The following is a 21253-nucleotide window of genomic DNA, read 5'->3' as shown; positions in this document are numbered from 1 at the left end:
GGGATTCTCAGCAAGGCGTTTATTCTTTATAAAAACATTCCCTGTAAACGATTTATACAATGATACTGGCCAGCCTCTCTGTACGCCTTTTTTGGCACTTGGACAGAACTGCCGCCATTCACTAAGTGCTTTTGAAGCTAAACAAAACTCTGAGAACCCCCCATGAGGAGATAGGCTAGTCCAAAACCTGTCGGTTCTGTCAGATTTCTACTATCTACTGTAAGTGACAGCAACGTAGGAGAGAAGTAATTTATACCTCATTTTACTCTGGAAGAAACGTACTGTTTATTTGTATGTGTTTACATATATTTTAAATGTTATGATTTTGGCGATAGTGGTCCTTGAAGCTTAGTTCCCAGCTTGGAAAGATAATGTAATGGTTAATATAAAAATGTGTCTACTTTCCAGGATCATTTTCCCTATACAAATTGCACAGCTGCCATTAGAGTCTATCCTGCAACTACGACTGTACGGTATCCTGAATCCAAACTTCGGAGGGTCTCCCGACACCAATAAGCAGAGGAAGGGCCCTGAGATGCTGGGACAGGTGTCTCTTCCACTCTTCTCCTTTAAGAGGTAGGTGACATCACTGAAGAGATGGTGGGAGTGGCTAATGTATGTAGACCATTGATGTGTATCTATCATCAGCGCAGTAGTGAGGGAGGTTATAATGTTACTCAAGGAACCACCCCGTCTTGCCAGCCAGGGGTGCCTCTAGCCATTTTGTCACTCTAGGTGAGAAAACCTGTGGCACCCCCCCCAACCCTGATGGCGCACCCCCCATGAAAATAACCGTAATGCAGCAGTGTTTCACCAGAAAATAATCGTAATGCGGCAGTGTCTCACAAAAAATAATCGTAATGCGGCAATCTTTCACCAGAAAATAATCGTAATGCAGTAGCGTTTTACCAGAAAATAACTGTAATGCAACAGTGTTTCACCAGAAAATACATGTAATGTGGGCAATGTTTCACTGGAAAATACACATAGGCAGGATTATTCCCCCCCCCCTTCCCATTAGTTCCCCCTTTATAGCCCTAATACCTGCGTGCACCTATAAGAAAAAAAAGCATTTACTCACCTGCAGAAGACTCCTCTCCTGGCCTCCCTCTGGCATGCAGTAGCTCCCCCAATGATCTTAGTGCTGCAGCTTCAGCTGCAAAACTCCCGCGCTGACAGGCAGAGCAGGGCTACAGGAAAATTGTGCCCTAAGCCCTACACTGGAGACACAAACAATCTCCAGTGCTGGGGTTCAGATGTCATTTTCCTGTAGCCCTGCACTGCCTGCCAATACCCACAGACTAAGACGCTAAGTAGATGCATAGAAGCAAGTAATAGAACACCCACGGGGGCAGAGCTTAGCCTGGAAGCAGGGTTTAATTTTGGAGCGGGTCTTAATCCAGCAACATGGCGCCCCCCAGGACCAATGGCACTCCAGGCAATGGCCTGTACTGCCTATGCCTAGAGGCGCCCCTGTTGCCAGCTGTAGTCATTGGTTGGGTGAATGCAGTGCCAGATGGTGCTTGTTCTCTATTACCACCAGGGTTTGCTGTGTTTAGCTGACCATAATGTGTTTGAGCAGAGGGAGCTGAATAATTAAAGTGAACCAGAGACCAAACCTCCTCATGTATTTTACCATATATATATATATCAGTGGGAACATTAGAGAAACCGCCTACCCTGCTCTCTGTTTTAGCCTTCACTGCTCAGCCTGCTTGTTATCACCCCTGATAAAATCCCTGACTGAGCATTCAGTCTGTCCTTGCTCAGGAATCATTATAGCAGAGCCAGAAGGGGGCAGGCTTGGGCTTGAAAAGACAGACTCCGCTATAATGATTCATGAGCAAAGCCAGACTGAATGCGCAGTCGGGATTTTATCAGGGCTGATAACAAGCAGGCTGAGCAGTAAAGGATAAAACAGAGCAGGGTAGGTTTTTTATCTAATGTTCCTACTGATATCTATGGTAAAATACATGAGGGTGCTTTGTTTCTGGTTCACTTTAAGATCTTGATGTCTCTGACATGAAGCTCTCTCCCACCCCCTCCTGTCATCCACAAACCAATAAGAGAAGCTCAGATCCCAGTAGTAGTGGGTTGATCATTCAACAGCTGATCTGCCAGCAATCCTATATATTAACTGAAGGTTGTACCCTGGGCAGCGGTTTAGGGTGGGCGGAACAGTTGTGGGCAGTGGCTTAGTGTAGCAGTTGTGTGCGATTCTTTTGAGAATCAGGGGTTTATTTGTTCTCTTAAAACAAAACTAAACCAAAGAACTTAAACACAGGTTTGAACTTTGTCCCGGTCAGTAGCCGATACCCACTTTCCCAAGAAAAATCTTTACCTTTTCTTAATTACATTTTCAGTGTGGTCTATATGGCTGATATTGTGGTGAAATCCCTCCCACAGTGTGATGTCATGAACATGGCCCTTATTTGTTAAAAAGGACAATCCTTTTCAATTAAAGTACCATGGCACAATCTTGCAGTACGAAAGTTAAAACAACTTTATTAGCACAAAAAATACAAAAATTACGTTTTCATAAAACTTTTGTGTGTGAAATCAGTCTTCATGAATAGCAGCAAAGCATGTCAGAAAAAAAACATGAGACTGATAGATTCTATAATATGGCTTGACGTAACGAGAAGTTATTGTTTCAGGCCTGATTGATTTCACGCTTTACGAAAACGTCATTTTTGTATTTTTTTTTGTGCTAATAAAGTTGTATCAACTTTCGTACTGCAAGATTGGGCCATGGTACTTTAATTGAAAATGATTGTCCTTTTTATCAAATGAGTATCAAATAGTGGGTGTGGTGGATCACCCCCTCAGGGCTGGTTCACACTTGGCGCTTTTTCAGCGCTTTGCTGATACTTGGCGAACAGCAAAGCGCTGCTGCTAATGTATTCCTATGGATACATTCACACTGTGGCATTTGCAATTTCAATCAATCGCAAACTTGCTGCATGCTGTGTCTTTGGGGCGATTGCGTTGTGATTCTCATTCTATTGACAGGAATCACAGGCGCAAATTGCGCTGAAATCACAAGATTTTGCCACCAAACCTTGATGGCCAGGAAGTGGCAGGCAAGCGCTCAATGTGATACGGCCCTAAAAATGACTGTGTGTTTTTGCCCTTCCCTTTGAAAGGAGCTTTCCCAATTATATATTAACATGACCATGGTCCTGACAGTTTGCTGTCTGTGAACCTCGTTGCATTGTGGGAGATTACTGCTTTTTCCAACTGCCAAGCAAGCAATATCTCTTTCTGTGCATAGAACTCTCAGTAACAAACATTCCGTACAGATCACCTGGCAGGACTAAAGACGTCACCCCCAGTGATACATTTCAGAATGTAAATCAGGGGGAGGAAAGGTTTTACAATGGGCATACACTAACTTAATAATCTATGAATGAATATTGTAAACGATAAGCTATTTTAGTATGTCAATTTCACTAGAATTCCTGTTTAAGATATCCCAACCATAGTGAATTATGTGCATCAGCATTGGTTGATTTGCATATTCCCAGTACTTGGTTAGCTAAGTTGGATCTATGTCTTTTGCAGGACTCTGACTTGTGGCACCAAATTGCTACACCTGTGGACATCTTTCTTGTCTGGTGCTGGGCCTGGGGCTTCCACCAGGAGGAGCACCGGTATGCAGAAGCTTGTCATTCAGGTGAGTATGTGCGACCTCACCGTAGAGTTTGTGCAGTGTGTTTGTGTACACGGAAAGCCTCCTAACACCTAAAGAGTCTTTTAAAGAGTCACCAGTCACTATCCAGCAATGTAACGGATAAGGGCTCTGCCTCTGACACAGCAGACCTTCGTTCAAATCTCAGCTCTTCCTATTTCGGTAAGCCAGCACCTATTCAGTTAGGAGTTCTTGGTCAAGACTCCCTAACACTGCTTACTGCCTACTGACTGCGCTCTTGTGGCTGCCTTGCAAGCACTTTGAGTCCGACAGGAGAAACCCGCTATACAAATACTGGAATTCTTATTAATATGGAGGCTGCCATATTTATTTTATTTTAAACAGTAGCAGTTGCCTGGCAGCCTTGCTGATCTTTCTGGCTACAGAAGTGTCTGAATCGCACACCTGAAACAAGCAAGCAAGTCCAGTCAAACGGAAGTGATAAATATCTGATCTGCATGCTTGTTTGGGGTTTATGGCTAAAACACACAGGATCAGCAGGATGGCCAGGCAATAAATATGGCCGCCTCCATGTCTCTCTCAGTTCAGGTGTCCTTTAATGCAGTGTTTTTAGGCACTGGCTTGAGCGGGATTTGAACCCTGGTCAAAAGCTCATATCTTGCATCAAAGGCAACAGCCTTACCAGTACACTATCCAGCTGACCATTGTGTGTGACTTTGCCTTAGTGCAGATCTAAGCAAGAGAAACAACCACTCAGCCCCATCAACGTGCAGTATTCATGTGAATGCCAGCACCTCCAGTAACCATTCCAGTAAAACATCCACAGCTAATCCAGCATTGCTAAAACCAATAAATGTTAATTGAAATCCAGATGCATACACAATGACAGCTCATGCATTCGTGGCGTACAACCAGCCCTTAGTCATAGCTCCGATGATTATGGCCTGATCATACGCCCAGAAAGCGTGAGCTGCTATTGTGTCTGGATTTCAATAAACGTTTATTGGTTTTACCATAGCTGGATTAGCTGTGGATCCTTTTTCTGGTAGAGCAGAGCATGCGCTTGTGTTGTATGCACTACACCTCGGGAGAATCAGATGTGGCGGGATGATATGGACCTGCACGGAAAGTGTACTGCCTGGCTCTTGTGTGTGAAAGTATCAGACGCAACTAAAGTGTACCTGAGACACTGGAAAAAAAAATTGTACATACCTGGGGCTACCTCCAGCCTCTTTTAGGCTGATCAGTCCCTCCCAGGCCGCCTGGATCCTCTGCTAGGCAGCCTGGTAAATCAGATCCAGTTTGCACAGGTGCAGTGTGACGGGAGAGCAATGTGGCCCGCGCAGCCCCCCTCCCCAGCTGGAGGAATTACCGGGCTGGCTAGCGGAGGATCCAGGTGGCCTGGGAGGTAGGCGAGGGACTGATCAGTTTGGCTGGAGGAAGCCCCAGGTATGTAGAAATGTGGGTTTTTTTCAGCGTCTCAGGTTTCCTTTAAGGTGCTTATGCATTACTTGATTCGGGGGCATCAATATCTCACAGGTTCAATCATAATAATGAAATCTGGTAGAGATTGATGGTGCCCGATCGTTGTTTCCATTGGCTTCTGGGCAAAATCATTTCAAAACGATCGATCCGGCATCCTGAGAAGATCTCGCTCAAAAAGGCTCGGTCCGGTGCGTGGTTAGACGGACCCCCAGCCAGTCCAGTCCCCCTTCCCATGTACAATGAAGACTTGGGACACCAGAGGAGTGTGCAAGCGGACAGGTGATGGGCCGGAAGGTACACATTACACATGGGGATAGACCAGCTTGGGGGTCTGCTGGTCGTTGGGAATCTGAACGCCTCCACCACCGCGCACCCAACCAAGTCTTTTTGAGCAAGATCTTTCCAGCATGACGGATCAATCATTTTAATCAACTGCAGCTGGAAATCCATCAAAATTATGACCAAACTATGACTAATATCGATGCTGCAATCAAGTAATGTATGGGCACCTTAAAGGAAACCCGAGGTGAGAGGGATATAATGGCTGCCATATTTATTTCCTTTTAAACAATGCCAGTTGCCTGGCAGTCCTCCTGATCCTGTGTCGCTAATACTTTTAGTCCTAGACCCTGAACAAGCATGCAGCAGATCAAGTACTCTGACTCAGGTATTACTGGATTAGCCATATGCTTGTTCCAGAGTTTTGACTCCGACACTACTTATGCCAGAAGATTAACAGGGCTGCCAGGCAACTGGCAGTGTTTACAAGGAAATAAGTATGGCAGCCTCCATTACCTTTTCACCTTGGGTTCCCTTTAAAATGTACCAGAGCTGTTGTAAAAATAAGATTTGATACTCACCCGCTTCTTCCTCCAGCAGCATCAACACATCTGAGTCCCACGCTGTCCTCCCACAGTCTGCCGTTCAGCCGCGATCAGCCCTGGTAACAGGTCCAGTCTGGGTCTTTTGCGCATGCTGGACCCAGACTGGACCCGACTGAGCCTATTACCGGTGCTGATCGCGGGAGGACCGCGTGGGACTCAGACATGTTTATCCTGCTGGAGAAAGCAGCATAAGGTGCAAATTCCTGGACTGTGGCGATTTTGCTGAGATAACATATCTGTCTCTTCTGTCCAGGTGGATTTCCCCTCTCCTGCATTTGATATTGTGTACAAAGTTCCAGAGGCGAGTGGTAGCTGCGTACCTCAGAGCATCGATACACTGGACAAGGACGTCAAGAACCGCCTCCTGGTGCTGCTCTCTAAAGAGACCCCCACTGGGTGGGTATTGTTTTAATTGTCACAGAAGCAAACCAACCACACCAGACACACACAGCCTTCAACGTCACTTTTATGACACAAAAGGACATTAGAGTGGCAGTCTGCTTCCTGACATTATTTCTCCAAATAGTGTGACACTTTTCTGATCCCTGTATTATTATAATTGTCTTTCTGCTGAAAACATTTGCACTTTTTAGTAAAATCAAAACCTTCACCTGGTTACCAGAAATCCATGATTTAATGCCTTTTGAAAGCGATGATCACTCATGTATTATACATAAATTTGTATGTTTGAAACAGAAGGTATTTGCATTTAGTCAGCTTTATGTGAGCAAGAAGGAACTCCCATGATGTATCAATTCAGTTCAGTAAATATTATTATTTATTGGATTTATATAGTGCCAGCATATTAGGCAACGCTAGACAATAAATAAGGTTACAGACGTTGTCAATAGGGTGACAGACAAAGCAATAAAGGTAATAAGCAATAAGGTACACAGTGCCAGATCATGAGAGGGGGTAGTAGTCCCAATAATAGACGTTCACCTTATTCTGTATGCAGGGTGCATGGTCAAGTAGGATACACAAAGGAGGAGGGTGCTGCCAAAGGCTTTCAATCTAAAGGGAGAGGGCGGTGCCACTATAGGAGGGGGCTGAGAGGAAGTTACCTTGGTGTGATGTAGAATTGCTAGTGAATTCTGGAAAATCTGACCCTTATAACACCACCCTTTAAACTCAAACTGATGTCAGCTGAATTAACTACAGGCCTTTCTTATATACACCACCAGAGCAAATGTCTAATCAGGATAACCTACTCAGCACTGGCGTAGGGATCACCATAGCAGCAAGAACAGCTGCTATAGGGCCTGTAGCCAGGAGTGTGGCTGGCAATAGGGGTTCCGCTGCGGGCCCCCTTTGGTGCAGAGAAGGTGACGTCTGAACAGGGAACTCGCCTCCCCAGGCAGCTCTGGCGGCGGCCTATTTTTTTCCATGTGTCGCGTCTCTTTGACAGCAGTGCCCCCTCTTGTCAGGTGACCCGACATCAGGCCATGTGATGAGAGGGACTGCTGTAATTATGCAGACACGATGCGAGGAGGCAATAGCTCGCTGGTGGAGCTGCTCAGAGCAGTGAATTCCCTGTTCAGACGGCACCCTCTCTGCACCACAGGGGGCTCGCAGTGGACCCCCTATCGTCAGCCACGCACTATGGGTCCCAACTTTGGGGAGAGGGAGCAGGAGAGCACACTAGCTACCTATACTAACTTGCACCTTGGTGGCTACCTAAAATAGGTTCAAGGTAAGGGGGCACAAAGGTGGCTAATATTTTTTTGTTTTGGGGGGGGGGCATCAACATTGTGCTATGGGGCCCAATGATTTCTAGCTATGCCCATGCTACTCTGTTGAGTGAATTAAGCAGTGGGGGATAATCTCTGCTAGTGTCCTGCATATCAGCCAGGGTGTAAAGCTGAATATTCACCTGAAGATGGATCAGGGAACCTCACAGCAATGCCTCCCGATGAACAAGGTTCCCCGATCCATCTTCCTACCAACGGTAACACACGACGTCACGCAGCGGCACACGACGGGCACAAATGAGAGGTCAAACGATGCAGGAGTCATTGGGGATCTTAAATATCCAATCCATTGTAAAGGTCATTATTACCAGGCATCGCCAGACATTGTTCAGGTAATTGTACGTCTGTGCCCACATTGTGGGATCGCGGAAACGATGGCTCGTTGTTAAAAAATAAATTGCAGAGCTTCAGAAAAATTGCCATAAAAATCCCTTTATGCTACATACCCACGGGGGAATGTCATGCAAATCTAATGACGCTATACAGATGTGTTATCACCCTCTGGCAGATGGGCAAATGCGAAGAAGCGGCTTCTGGCAGGCGGGGAGCGGTGAGAACAATGCGATCATGCCATCCTCGGGCAAGATCTGACATATCGGATCTTTAGCGATAGTCGTGCGGCAGCTGTACACCCGCTGGTCTGACACCCGATTCTCGGGCATGGTGGTCATTATCGCCAGCCATGGGTGGAGTTCAGACCAGCGGGCAGAGGCCAGACCAGTGTGGGTGTGGGGCTTTAGTGTTTATGTCTGTTTCATAGGTAATATTTGCTACTGATAATAAATAAATGAGATCTTTCCAGAATGTATGCTAATTTTGCTTCCTTTGTTTTCTGCCAACCTTCAGTTTAGCTAAAGAAGATAGATCCTTCCTCTGGGAGAAGCGTCATTATTGCTTCCAGCACAAGAACAGCCTTCCTAAGATCCTGGCCAGTGCGCCCAAATGGGACATCTCCTATTTGGGTGATATCTACTCCCTGCTGCGCTCATGGCTGCCCCTGCCTCCAATGTGTGCACTGGAACTGCTGAACTCCAGGTGAGTCAATGTCTTCATCACCCTGTAACCTCTGGAATAAAGTATTATCTACAGAGCCTGCTCATAGGCCATCCATGCTGTTACCTGTGTGAGGTTTGTAGTGTCATCTCCGCATTGAACCCTCAGCCTGGTGACACTGTGTGTGATGTGTGCTGAGTCATTTTTGGGCTGAGCCCTCAAACTGGTGGCACTGTTGTGCTGTAAAGGCCCTGTCATGTGGTTATCCTACTACACCCATCAAACTCTGGTCAAAGTTTAGCAGTTCAGCTGTTCACACATCAGCTTTCCAGATGCATTCAACAGTCATCCCTCCCAGGTATCAACGGGAGGATGAGATGAACAATACACCTTAGAAAAAACTCAGAGACAACGGGAGACCAATAGCACACTATGTCACTTTGGAAAAGTGTGTGAGAGAGAAATATACTCTCAAAGGTAGGTTGCAGAAAGGGGTTACCAACCACATGAAGCAGATGGAGAGCTATGACCCATCTCCACTCGGACATTCCAGGTGTAGCTGGATGGAAGTTGGTTGCACTCTTAAAAAAAGTAATTGGTGATCAGTGGCAGGGCCACTAGAGTCCAATAACACCCTTCCACCCCACCCCCGGAGAGGGAGGTAATACTGACACAACAAGGGTTAAGAGACGCCCAAAATGAGAAAAAAATTACATTAAAGGATACCACAACTGACATGTGGCATAATGAGATAGACATGGGTATGTACAGTGCCTAGCACACAAATAACTATGCTGTGTTCCTTTTTTTCTTTCTCTGCCTGAAAGAGGTAAATATCAGGCATGTAAGTGGCTGACTCAGTCCTGACTCAGACAGGAAGTGACTACAGCGTGACCCTCACTGATAAGAATTTCCCCCTTTTTTAACTCTTTCTTGCTCTCAGAAGCCATTTTCTGCTAGGAAAGTGTTTTATAGTTGGAATTTCTTATTAGTGAAGGTCACACTGTAGTCACTTCCTGTCTGAGTCAGGATTGAGTCAGCCACTTACATACCTGATATTTAGCTCTTTCAGGCAGAGAAAGAAAAAAAAGGAACACAGCATAGTTATTTGTGTGCTAGGCACTGTACATACACATGTCTATCTCATTATGCCACATGTCAGTTGTGGTATCCTTTAAGAACAAAAGAAAATAGAAAAAGAAAACTTTTTCAATTTTATTTTGTTTTTAATGTAATTTTATCTCATTTTGGGCGTCTCTTCACCCTTGTTGTATCCAAGGCCGGATTTATACTTTTTGTGCCCCTGGGCTAAGTACGTTGGGGCTCCCCTTTCTTGTGCAGCAGCGCTCCTCCCATTCCATGTGCAGCCCCCCACCCCCTCCATGTGTCATCCATGTACAGCAGCCCCTTTCTTTCATGAACAGCTTTGTTGAGCATCAGTTTCCCTCTGTCATGTCCTGGTGCCTCCTTGGGCTGCAGCTGCTCAAGGCCTGGGCCTTTGTGGCCTTTCCAGAAACCCAGCCCTGGTTGTATCCCTCCCAAGTCCTTGCATGCAGCAGACTGGGCGCACTTTACATAAAGTGTGGTGACATTTCCTATAATAGAAAATTGTCGTGTGTAAGGCCGAGGGCCCACAGAGAGCAGTGTTTCCGATTACGGAAATCACTGAGATGTCTGTAATCGCAAAGTGCTGCAGTTTTTAATGTGTTTCCTGGAATGGGTGTGATTTTTGCCCATAATTGCCTTGAATGTGATTTGCTCTGGGAAAATAAAAAAAAAATGCTTCAGGACACACAATTTGGATCTGGGGTAATCACAAACGCACCTGCGGAATCACCTTTATTGATAATTGGCCTAGCGCTTTTGAAATTGCTGGCGATTCCAAAGCATGGCTGAAACAGCTCCTTTGGGTCCCAGGCCTAAAGGCCCATACACACTAAACGATTCTTGTGGGGAATGTTGCTCGACAAACTTTTTTCCATATTGCGCAGCATCATTTAATGAAATTCGTTAAACGATGTTAAATGCCACCCACGGCGATCATTTTTGAAGGGATCGGAACGATCCTCATTGACTTGCGTGGGTTTTGCCGTGATCACGTAAATAATCATTTATGCGATCGTTCGTTTCTGACGCTTACCGATTGGGCCAGATGGATCGGGGAAACGATTGTACATTGGTGGAGATCCCCGATACATCTGGACGCATCTGCTGGTGGGTACATAGCCCTCTTTGGTTATGCTGTAGATTCTGGTGTAGTTTTGGTTTGGCTGTTGGTCAGTTTCTCAGTGATTCGTTTGTCACTCGCCAGGTTTACTGATCAGGAGGTGCGCACAGCCGCGGTGAGGTGGATCGAGGATGGAATGAGCGATGATGAGTTGGTGGATCTTCTTCCCCAGTTTGTACAGGTGGGACAATTCTCTGATGTGTCACTTGTCACCACTGTACACAATTATAACCTCCACATGTGATACATATTCATAAAAAAAAGTGTGTTATACTCTTCACAGCTGTCCAGGATTCCAATGTATCTTTTTAATTTCAGGCCTTAAAATATGAGATTTACCTAAACAATGCCTTAGTGCTCTTCCTGCTGTCACGCTCTCTGGGAAACGTCAGAGTGGCCCATTATTTGTACTGGTGAGTTTCTCGTTTTGTCTCATTTTCTGGTCACTATGTCTGTTGGTGAGTGCTTGTGTCCTGCAGTCACTACTGTATGTATACTGGTGAGGGCATGTATCCTCTGGTCACGTTGTCTACTGGTCTGGTCACGTTGTCTACTGGTGAGTGCATGTGTCCTGCGGTCATTATGTACACTAATGTCTGTGTTTCCTCCCGTCACTATGTCTGTTGGTGAGTGCTTGTGTCCTGCAGTCACTACTGTATGTATACTGGTGAGGGCATGTATCCTCTGGTCACGTTGTCTACTGGTGAATGTATGTGTCCTGCGGTCACTATGTACACTTACAGTGGAGGAAATAATTATTTGACCCCTCACTGATTTTGTAAGTTTGTCCAATGACAAAGAAATGAAAAGTCTCAGAACAGTATCATTTCAATGGCAGGTTTATTTTAACAGTGGCAGATAGCACATCAAAAGGAAAATCGAAAAAAATAACCTTAAATAAAAGATAGCAACTGATTTACATTTCATTGAGTGAAACAAGTTTTTGAACCCTCTAACAATAAAAGACTTAATACTTAGTGGAAAAACCCTTCTTTGCAAGCACAGAGGTCAAACGTTTCTTGTAATTGATGACCAAGTTTGCACACATTTCAGGAGGAATGTTGGTCCACTCCTCTTTGCAGATAATCTCTAAATCCCTAAGGTTTCGAGGCTGTCTCTGTGCAACTCTGAGCTTGAGCTCCCTCCATAGGTTTTCTATTGGATTAAGGTCCGGAGACTGACTAGGCCACTCCATGACCTTAATGTGCTTCTTCTTGAGCCACTCCTTTGTTGCCTTTGCTGTATGTTTTGGGTCATTGTCGTGCTGGAACACCCATCCACGACCCATTTTCAGTTTCCTGGCAGAGGGAAGGAGGTTGTCGTTCAGGATTTCACGATACATGGCTCCGTCCATTTTCCCGTTAATGCGATTAAGTTGTCCTGTGCCCTTAGCAGAAAAACACCCTCAAAGCAAAATGTTTCCACCCCCATGCTTGACGGTGGGGACGGTGTTTTGGGGGTCATAGGCAGCATTTTTCTTTCTCCAAACACAGCGAGTTGAGTTAATGCCAAAGAGCTCTATTTTGGTCTCATCAGACCACAGCACCTTCTCCCAGTCACTCACAGAATCATTCAGGTGTTCATTGGCAAACTTCAGACGGGCCTGCACATGTGCCTTCTTGAGCAGGGGGACCTTGCGAGCCCTGCAGGATTTTAATCCATTGCAGTGTAATGTGTTTCCAATGGTTTTCTTGGTGACTGTGGTCCCTGCTAATTTGAGGTCATTCACTAACTCCTCCCGTGTAGTTCTAGGATGCTTTTTCACCCTTCTCAGAACCATTGACACCCCACGAGGTGAGATCTTGCGCGGATCCCCAGAGCGAGGTCGATTGATGGTCATTTTGTGCTCCTTCCATTTTCGAACAATCGCACCAACAGTTGTCACCTTCTCTCCCAGCTTCTTGCTAATGGTTTTGTAGCCCATTCCAGCCTTGTGCAGGTCTACAATTTTGTCTCTGACATCCTTGGACAGCTCTTTGGTCTTTCCCATGTTGGAGAGTTTGGAGTCTGCTTGATTGATTGATTCTGTGCACAGGTGTCTTTTATACAGGTGACTAGTTAAGACAGGTGTCCTTAATGAGGGTGACTAATTGGGTAGAAGTGTCTAACCACTCTGTGGGAGCCAGAACTCTTAATGGTTGGTAGGGGTTCAAAAACGTATTTCACTCAATGAAATGCAAATCAGTTGCTATCTTTTATTTAAGGTTATTTTTTCGATTTTCCTTTTGATGTGCTATCTGCCACTGTTAAAATAAACCTACCATTGAAATGATACTGTTCTGAGACTTTTCATTTCTTTGTCATTGGACAAACTTACAAAATCAGTGAGGGGTCAAATAATTATTTCCTCCACTGTATGTCTGTGTTTCCTCCCGTCACTATGTCTGTTGGTGAGTGCTTGTGTCCTGCAGTCACTGCTGTATGTATACAGGTGTTTCCTCTGGTCACTATGTACACTAATGTCTGGATGTATCCTCTGGTCACTTTTTCTGCTGGTGAGTGCATGTGTACTGCGGTCACTATGTATACTAGCCAATGCATTTATCCTTCAGTCACCACGTACACAAATGTCTGTGTCCCCCTCCCATCACTGTGTCCACTGGTGAGTGCATGTGTCCTGCGGTCACATTATGTGTGTCCTGCAGTTACTATGTATACTGGTGAGTACATGTGACAGGGGTCAGTGTGTATACTGGTGAGTGCATGTGTCCTAGGGTCACTTTCTATACTAGGGAGTGCATGTGTCCTGTGTTAACTATATACCTTAATTGGCTAGTAGTAGAAAAAGTATTTAACTCCTGTCTAATTTCCTCTTTTTCTGCTTAATCGTGTTTTTATTCCCACCCAAAATTGGTATAATACAGAAGACAACTCAAGTAAACATAATACACCTTTTTGAATGTTCATTTGATTTACAAAGGGCAAAGGTTCACCAGCACCCCAATGTGAATAAGCACTTGCTTCCTAAACAGAATACTTGGTTGTGCAAACTTTACCAGTAACAACTCTAACCAAACACTTCCAGTAACAGGAGGTGAGTTTTCGGCATTGTGGAGAAATTTTGGCTGACATTTCTCTATAGTTTCTAATTCAGCCGCATTAGATGGTGTTTGGAAAATGAGCTGCCCATGTAAGGTCCAGACACAAGACGTCAAAGGATTTCCAAGTTAGAAATGTTTTGCTTTTACAGCTCATCGGGGTGGACTAAATGTACAATTACTGTTGCCCGCAGAGTTCAGGAGTCAATCGATTGGGTGACAGTTAGCTTACCTGCAGTGATGCACAGCTGGTAATCACCTAAGGACCGTTAATTAACTACAGAAATTGAGAATGTGTTTTGTGATTCCAAGCTCCCTTCATCAGGAGGCAATCTCCCTTCCTACTGGTCTCACTGCACTGTATTTGATCTAATGAATGGAGCTTGGTCTCACGAAACTTGTCTGTTTTCATGCTTAGTTCATGGCCCTTTGGTGATTACCCATTATCCTAGATTAGTTTGGAGAGCAAACACAATCAAGGGGATTTGGATATTGGGGACGCCCAAAATGTATATGTTTTTGGAGTGGGTTGGCATACAGGAGAAACATTTAAATAAAGAAATATCTTACCTCCTATGATGGCCCACACAAGAAATTTGGAAAAATAAATATGTAATGTTCAAAAACCAGTTATGCTGTTGACAACACGTTTCATGGGGCCTCGCCCAGTTCCTCAGGTCAGTAAAACAGATAAACCTTCAGGAGAGGACTGTGCGTGCAGCACACTGATTGCTCTGTGGTCAGAAGGCAGCTTGTATGCTAAACTCACCCGTGCACACCTGTGATCAATAAACAAAATAGAGAAAATCAGGAATGCAACTAGTACTTTTGAAACCACTGTATACTGCTGAGCATCTCTCCAGGTTACATGTAGTTCACTCTCAGGTTTGAGCTCTTCAGATCCAGCTTTATCTCACTGCGGTTCCAGAATTTTTCCATGTCTTCCAACTGCTATAAATATCTGGTGGGGCTGAGTCCTGCGGACAGGCCAGAGAGTGTGAGAAGTGTCGGGGGGGGGGGGGGGGGGGGGGACTCACGATGAGGAATGTTAACTCTCTTTCATGTTGTGTTTATGGGATAATAAAGATATAACTGTTGCTAAAGTCAGATGTACCAAAGCTGTGGCAGACTGTGAGGTACAGCTTCTGTAATGTGTTGGAAATCATTCCTGAACTTACACAACACAAACTCAACTCACTTTGGAAAAACAAAAACATGCACTGTGTGTAAATCTGCATTTCAGCATGTTATATAAATGTTTCCTAGTCTTACTGTACATATATAAATGCATGTGCTCACCTGTTTCTCACAGCGCCCCCTGCCTGTGCCAGGATAGCAGTACAGCTCAGCTTGCAGTTTTTCAGTGGGATATAATGGTGATATTTGCTTCCAGGCTGCTGAAGGACTCTCTGAATGATCCACACTTTGGGACCCGCTACGAGCACATCCTCGGCGCTCTACTGTCTATAGTGGGTAGTGGGCTGCGGAAGGAACTTGGGAAGCAGACCAGACTAACTCAAGTTCTGGGCGCCGTTGCTGAGAAGGTCCGACAAGCAAGTGGCTCTACAAGACAGGTAAGACATAAGTGTTGAGATCCACAAATATGAGCCCTTATTTTTGGGGATTATTCCTCCCTGTGAAATGTTTTCTGTAATTCCCGGGAATATTGCAGGTTTTAAAGGATACTCAAGGTGACATGTGACATGATGAGATAGACATGTGTATACAGTGCCTAGCACACAAATTACTATGCTGTGTTCCTTTTTTTCTTTCTCTGCCTGAAAGAGGGAAATATCAGGTATGTAAGTGGCTGACTCAGTCCTGACCCAGACAGGAAGTGACTACAGTGTGACCCTCACTGATAAGAAATTCCAACTACAAAAACACTTTTCTAGCAGAAAATGGCTTCTGAGAGCAGGAAAGAGATAAAAGGGTCAATAGTTAATAGATTTTAGCTCTGGCATACTTCAATAATGTGTCATTGAGCAAAACCAATAAAACAGTTAAAACTTAAAAAGTAGATTTCGTTTATTTAATTCGGTTTTTTTTTGCCTCCGGTGTCCTTTAAAACTGATATAGTCCATTCCCATTCAGATGTAGGGCTTAATTATCTAATACCTGTTTGGTTAAAATGTAATGTAATTTATTGTTGTTTGGCTTCCACAGTTGAAACATAAAATGGGCCATTCAGTTTAGCTTCCACCATGTCGTTCTTTCTGTTTTTTTACCCTCACCCTTGTTGTGTTATCTCCAGGCAACTCTGGCAGGATTGTGTGGACCACAGATCGGATTGTAGAGGTTAGAGAGTGATGGTTGCTGTATATTCTATTCCTGCAGGTGGTTCTCCAGGAGGAGATGGAGCGTGTGCAGCTTCTCTTCAAGAAGAACAAAATCCGTTTGCCGCTCAACCCGAGTCTTGAGGCCAAAGAGCTGAACGTCAAGGTCGGTGCTGAGTGTTCCCTGAACAGCTACAAAAATGTGTACATTACTGGAGATCTAGTCTGCGGTGTAGTGAAGGGGGCAGCATGGAAATCTAATCTGTATTGGCGCTTTTTGTATCATTCACAGAGGGTGGGTTGTATGTATATGGGATACCGTTTTGGGCACCACACTATAGGGAGGACATTGACATACCAGAACAGGTACAAAGAAGGACAACTAAATTAATCAGGGAGATAGAAGTTCACATTTACCAAGAAATGTTGGACAAACTGGGCTAATTTAGCTTGAAAAAAAAAAGCCTAAGGGCCTTTTTACACATACCACGTTACATCACTGTGTGGGACACTCCCCCGTTGCAAGGGTAATGAAAGTCTATGTAGACTTTCATACTTACGCAATGCGTCACGCTGCGCCGGAAGTAGTTAACTTACCGCAATTCCGCTGCAAAGTCATCCATGCGTTACTGCATGATCCACGCCTACCACAAGGATTTTGCAGTAATGCAAGTCTATGGCAAAGCAAAGCAGTAAGTGTAAACGGAGCATGGCGCAACGCGGCATGTACGCGCAGGTCGGCGGGAATCCCAGTGACTTACTTCCTGCCCATCAGGGAGTATGTCACTGAGCATGGGCAGGCCTAGGCGCATATTATTCTGTTGCCGGACTCTGTCGCAGGGTCATTTAAAATACCGATTCATGCGGTGCGGTGATCCCATGGCAGGCTGCTAAGTGTAAACGCAGCCTAAAGGGTGACCAGATTAATGTGTATAAATACATCAGAGGGCAATACAAAAGCTTTTGCTGATAAGCTTTTTGGCCCGTAGGCTTTGTCCTTAAGACAAGGGGGCATGGTCTGCGTATGGAGGAAAAGAAGATTTCGTCATCTATATAGGAAAGAGTTCTTTACAGTAAACGTTGTTATAGGCAGGGCGATCAGACTTCCCCCCCCCCCCTTTTTTTCCCCACTAGGGGGGCGTCCTGCTGGGGGGGGGGGTCTGATCACCGCCTGCTTGTGCCTTGTGGTGGGGCTCCTCAAAGCCCCCCTCCGCAGCGCTATTCCGCCTCCCTCCCTTCCTCCCCTCTCTATGGGCGGTACAGAGGCCGGACATCGCTGATCTCCTTTACGGCGCTGCTGTAACAGCAGCGCCGTATGATGTAAACACGGGATTATTTCCCCGCGTGTTTACATTTAGCCTGCGAGCCGATCGTTCATGGAAATCCACAAACGACCAGCCGCCGCCTATCGCCGTTGGCTGGTCGTTAAGTGTTTAAAATTATATGCATCTTTCCATAGTTTCTGCACTACTCGGAGTCCCAAGTTTAAAGATTAATTTGCCCAAGCCTTTTAAGGGTTTTATTGCCTTCCCCTAGATCAACTTGGATATGTAATTGTGCCTGACAGAAATGCACCTAATGTTGAATTATTTATCTTTCTGGTTGGAATTGGATGGATGTGTTTTTTTTCAACCAATAACTTATAATGAATAGCCTCCCTTTCATTATAACTCTGTGTTTACTTCTCTGCAGGCCTGTTCCTTTTACAATTCCAATGCAGTACCTCTGAAGGTGACCATGGTCAACACCGATCCACTGGGGGAGGAAATTAATGCTATGTTTAAGGTAACACAGCTGCTTGTTGAGTGATAATACAAATTCCTTCTCCCAGTGCCATACCCATGGCTGAACTCCACCCACATCTCTCTTATAGGTGGGAGAAGATTTGCGGCAAGACATGCTGGCTCTGCAGATGATAAAGATTATGGACAAGTTGTGGTTGCAGGAGGGCCTGGACATGCGGATGGTCCTCTTTAAATGTCTGTCCACTGGCAAAGACAGAGGTGTGTTTTACTGAATGTTCTGTCACATCCATGGAGTTAGTTATTATGGCTAGAGAGAAGCACCACCAACCTCTTAATGTTCGAGCTGAGCCCCGATGTCTATCCATGGTAGAATTGAATTCTGCTGTCTCAAATTGAAAGAGTTGTGTTATGGGCCCCCCAATAGCAAAGAGGAATCCTGGTGCCCCATAGTGGTAGGGTTCAGTCCTGGTGCCATCTAGTAGTAGGACTGAGTCCAGATGACTGCTAGAGGTAGAGCTGAGTCCAGTGAGCCCTTAGTGGTAGAGGTGAGTTTGGGTTCCCCCTAATGGTAGGGATAAATCATGTTGTCCACTAGTAGTAGAGCTGAGTCTGGGTGCTTCACGGTGGTAGAGTTGAGTTCAGGAGATTCTAGTGGAAGGGCTGAGTTTTGGTGCTTGTAAGTAGTAGAGCTTGAGTCCAGTAGATGTCAAGTGACAGCTGAATCGGGAAGCCTCTAGTGCAGGGGTAGGGAACCTATGGCTCGGGAGCCAGATGTGCCTCTTTTGATGGCTACATCTGGCTCACAGACAAATCAGTGGGGTTGATTCACTAAGCTACACTGCTCAAGCAGCGCAGCTTAGTGTGGCAGCACAAGTAACATTTTCAAAGTGGTGCACGCTACTGCTGTAGCATACACTACTAACTTACTCGTGCTACCTCCAAACGAACTGCTGCTCCAATTGTTTCACTCTGGACCCTGTCAGGTCCAGTGACTTTGTAAAACAAGATCCCCGGCCAAAGTGCTGGGATCTCGGCCTACAAACTGAATCAACCCCCAAGTCCGCTAGCTAATTGTACAGGCTGTTAGTCTGTATTTCTCCTGTCTGGCTCTCATGGAAATTGCTGATGATACTGAAACCCAAAAGAAGCTGAAGATGTGTCTGACACTTCCGCTGCCCGGCGGATCAACTGTATACACATCACCATGGCAACAGAGATGTAAGCCCTACTGTCCCAGTTTGAAACCTATTGTATGGCTCTCACAGAATTACATTTTAAAATAAGTGTGGCATTTATGGCTCTCTCAGTCAAAAAGGTTCCTGACCCCTGTTCTAGTGGTAGGGCTATGTCTTGTTGCCCACTTGCCCACTAGTGGTAGAGCCGAGCTTGGGTGCCACATAGTGGTAGAGCTTAGTCAAGCAGCCTCTAGCGGTAGGGCTTAGTACTGGTAGTTCTTAGTGGTATCGTTGATTCCAGGTAACATTTAGTGGTAGAGATGATTCCAAGTAATGGTAGGGCTTAGTCTGAATGTCACATGGTGGTAGAGTTGAGTCCTGGTACCCCCTCATGGTAGTGCAAAGTTCTGGGAAGGTAGATGGATTTAGACTGCAGTTGGTCTGTGCTTCTTGTCATACATGAACATTCCCTGAAGTGCACCTGGTTCACCTGACTTACTACACACTTTCACAAGCATTGCACACTTCTTACACACAGTTACAGCTTATACAAGACACAGAACATTTATATCGCACTTTACTTTTCTCCTGGCGGACTTAAAGTGCCAGAGCTGCAACCACTAGGGCACAGGCAGTAGCAGTGTTAGGGAATCTTGCTCAAGGTCTCCTGAATAGGTGCTGGCTTACTGAGGAAGAGCCAAGATTCAAACCCTGGTCTCCCGTGTTAGTGGCAAAGCGCTTAACCATTACACTATCCAGCCACTATCCAATCAGCTCTCAGCCAGTGATCGGCCGAAAGAGCCGCCTTTCCCAGACACTTTTCTGCCACAGAAATAGTCGTAAAATCTGCATGCCTCATCCTCCTAAGCTCCCTAAAGATAATAAACGTCCTTCAGCCAAAGCAGTGATCTGTGATTGTTCAGGCTGACAGTCTGATGTCTGTGTTAGGCACCTGCAGTTTTCTGGTCCTGACACATAACTTGGTTTGGATGAAATGGCCGGGTCAGATTGGGTTGCAGGGACGTCTCCTGCAACCCACGCCACAGAACAGTATATTCAGCTCTCCCAAGCCCAGCATACATGGCTGTTATCAGCTGCTGGCAGGTTGTGTCCTTCTGTCACATATGATCATTTCTGGCAAGGCTCTGTGCAGCCCATTAGTGTCCTGTTAGAGGCCATCTGACACTTGGGTGACGTCCCAGTTCTCTGCTGCCTGCGAATGAAGACTGATAAAAGCAGCCTCCTGGCCGGATTCTGGCCAGAAATATAACAGACGTGTTGTCATTCTGCTAGCGTCTAATGCTGGGACAGGAACAAATCCAGTGCCAGGAAAATCAGAGAACTGGTGCAAGAATAGAGCAGGTTCCCAGATCAAGGATTCTGATTGGTCACACTGCCACCTGCTCTGATTTGCATTCGTTTTTCTCCAACTTTCCTTGCACTTGTGTAGGGAAAAAAGTGCCCCTATGAGATAGTCACCTCAGGAGGGGAAAGCCTCTGGATCTTCTAGAGGCTTCCACCTGTCCTCCTCCACTAGTTCGTTCCAGTGCTGGGACCCCTGAAAAGCTGCCTGTCAATGTCTTCCGCCTGCGCGGTAGCATGGCCCCGAGTGGGCTCGGCTTATTCTCCCAGAGCTCGAGTTGAGGAAGATGGGGAAAGCCTCTTGAGGATATTACCAGCTGCCAGATATTACGTCAACCAGCTGGCCGCAATAGCAGCATAGGGGGCGATATACAGGCTGGGAACGTGAACAATCACTCGCGTTCCCATGCCTGTCGGCCGGTGACGGCCAAACCGGAAGTGCTCGCCGGCGGGTCCTGGGACATGCACCGATCGGCTGCTGGGGGCTGAGGGAAGCCCCAGGTGAGTAAATCTCATTTTTTTCAGTTGGCTTAAGGATCACTTTAAGAGGTTAAACCTCCCCACCCCCCACCCCTCTAAACCCTTCTCTCTGCTGCTCCTCCCTAAACTCTCCTCCTGCCTCCCCCAGTTTCCTCTCTAACACCCCCCCCCCCCCTTCTCTCTTC

General features: G+C 45.7%; 1 protein-coding gene across 3 annotated transcripts in view; it reads left to right on the top strand.

The window, feature by feature from the left end:
* The window catches only part of PIK3C2A (phosphatidylinositol-4-phosphate 3-kinase catalytic subunit type 2 alpha), a 125276-nt gene that overhangs the window by 89187 nt on the left and 14836 nt on the right, over positions 1-21253 (top strand). For all 3 annotated transcript variants that reach the window (XM_068261075.1, XM_068261076.1, XM_068261077.1), the window contains exons 14-23: positions 409-576; positions 3565-3676; positions 6275-6417; positions 8619-8807; positions 11077-11173; positions 11311-11405; positions 15424-15604; positions 16368-16472; positions 17999-18091; positions 18180-18309. In XM_068261075.1, the coding sequence (XP_068117176.1) occupies positions 409-576; positions 3565-3676; positions 6275-6417; positions 8619-8807; positions 11077-11173; positions 11311-11405; positions 15424-15604; positions 16368-16472; positions 17999-18091; positions 18180-18309 (1313 nt within the window). The remainder of the gene's footprint in view (positions 1-408; positions 577-3564; positions 3677-6274; positions 6418-8618; positions 8808-11076; positions 11174-11310; positions 11406-15423; positions 15605-16367; positions 16473-17998; positions 18092-18179; positions 18310-21253) is intronic.

This window comes from Hyperolius riggenbachi, chromosome 11 (assembly GCF_040937935.1).
Source record: "Hyperolius riggenbachi isolate aHypRig1 chromosome 11, aHypRig1.pri, whole genome shotgun sequence".
Taxonomy (NCBI): domain Eukaryota; kingdom Metazoa; phylum Chordata; class Amphibia; order Anura; family Hyperoliidae; genus Hyperolius; species Hyperolius riggenbachi.
Note: the sequence above shows the minus strand (reverse complement) of the source record. Positions and strands in the feature narration are given on the sequence as shown.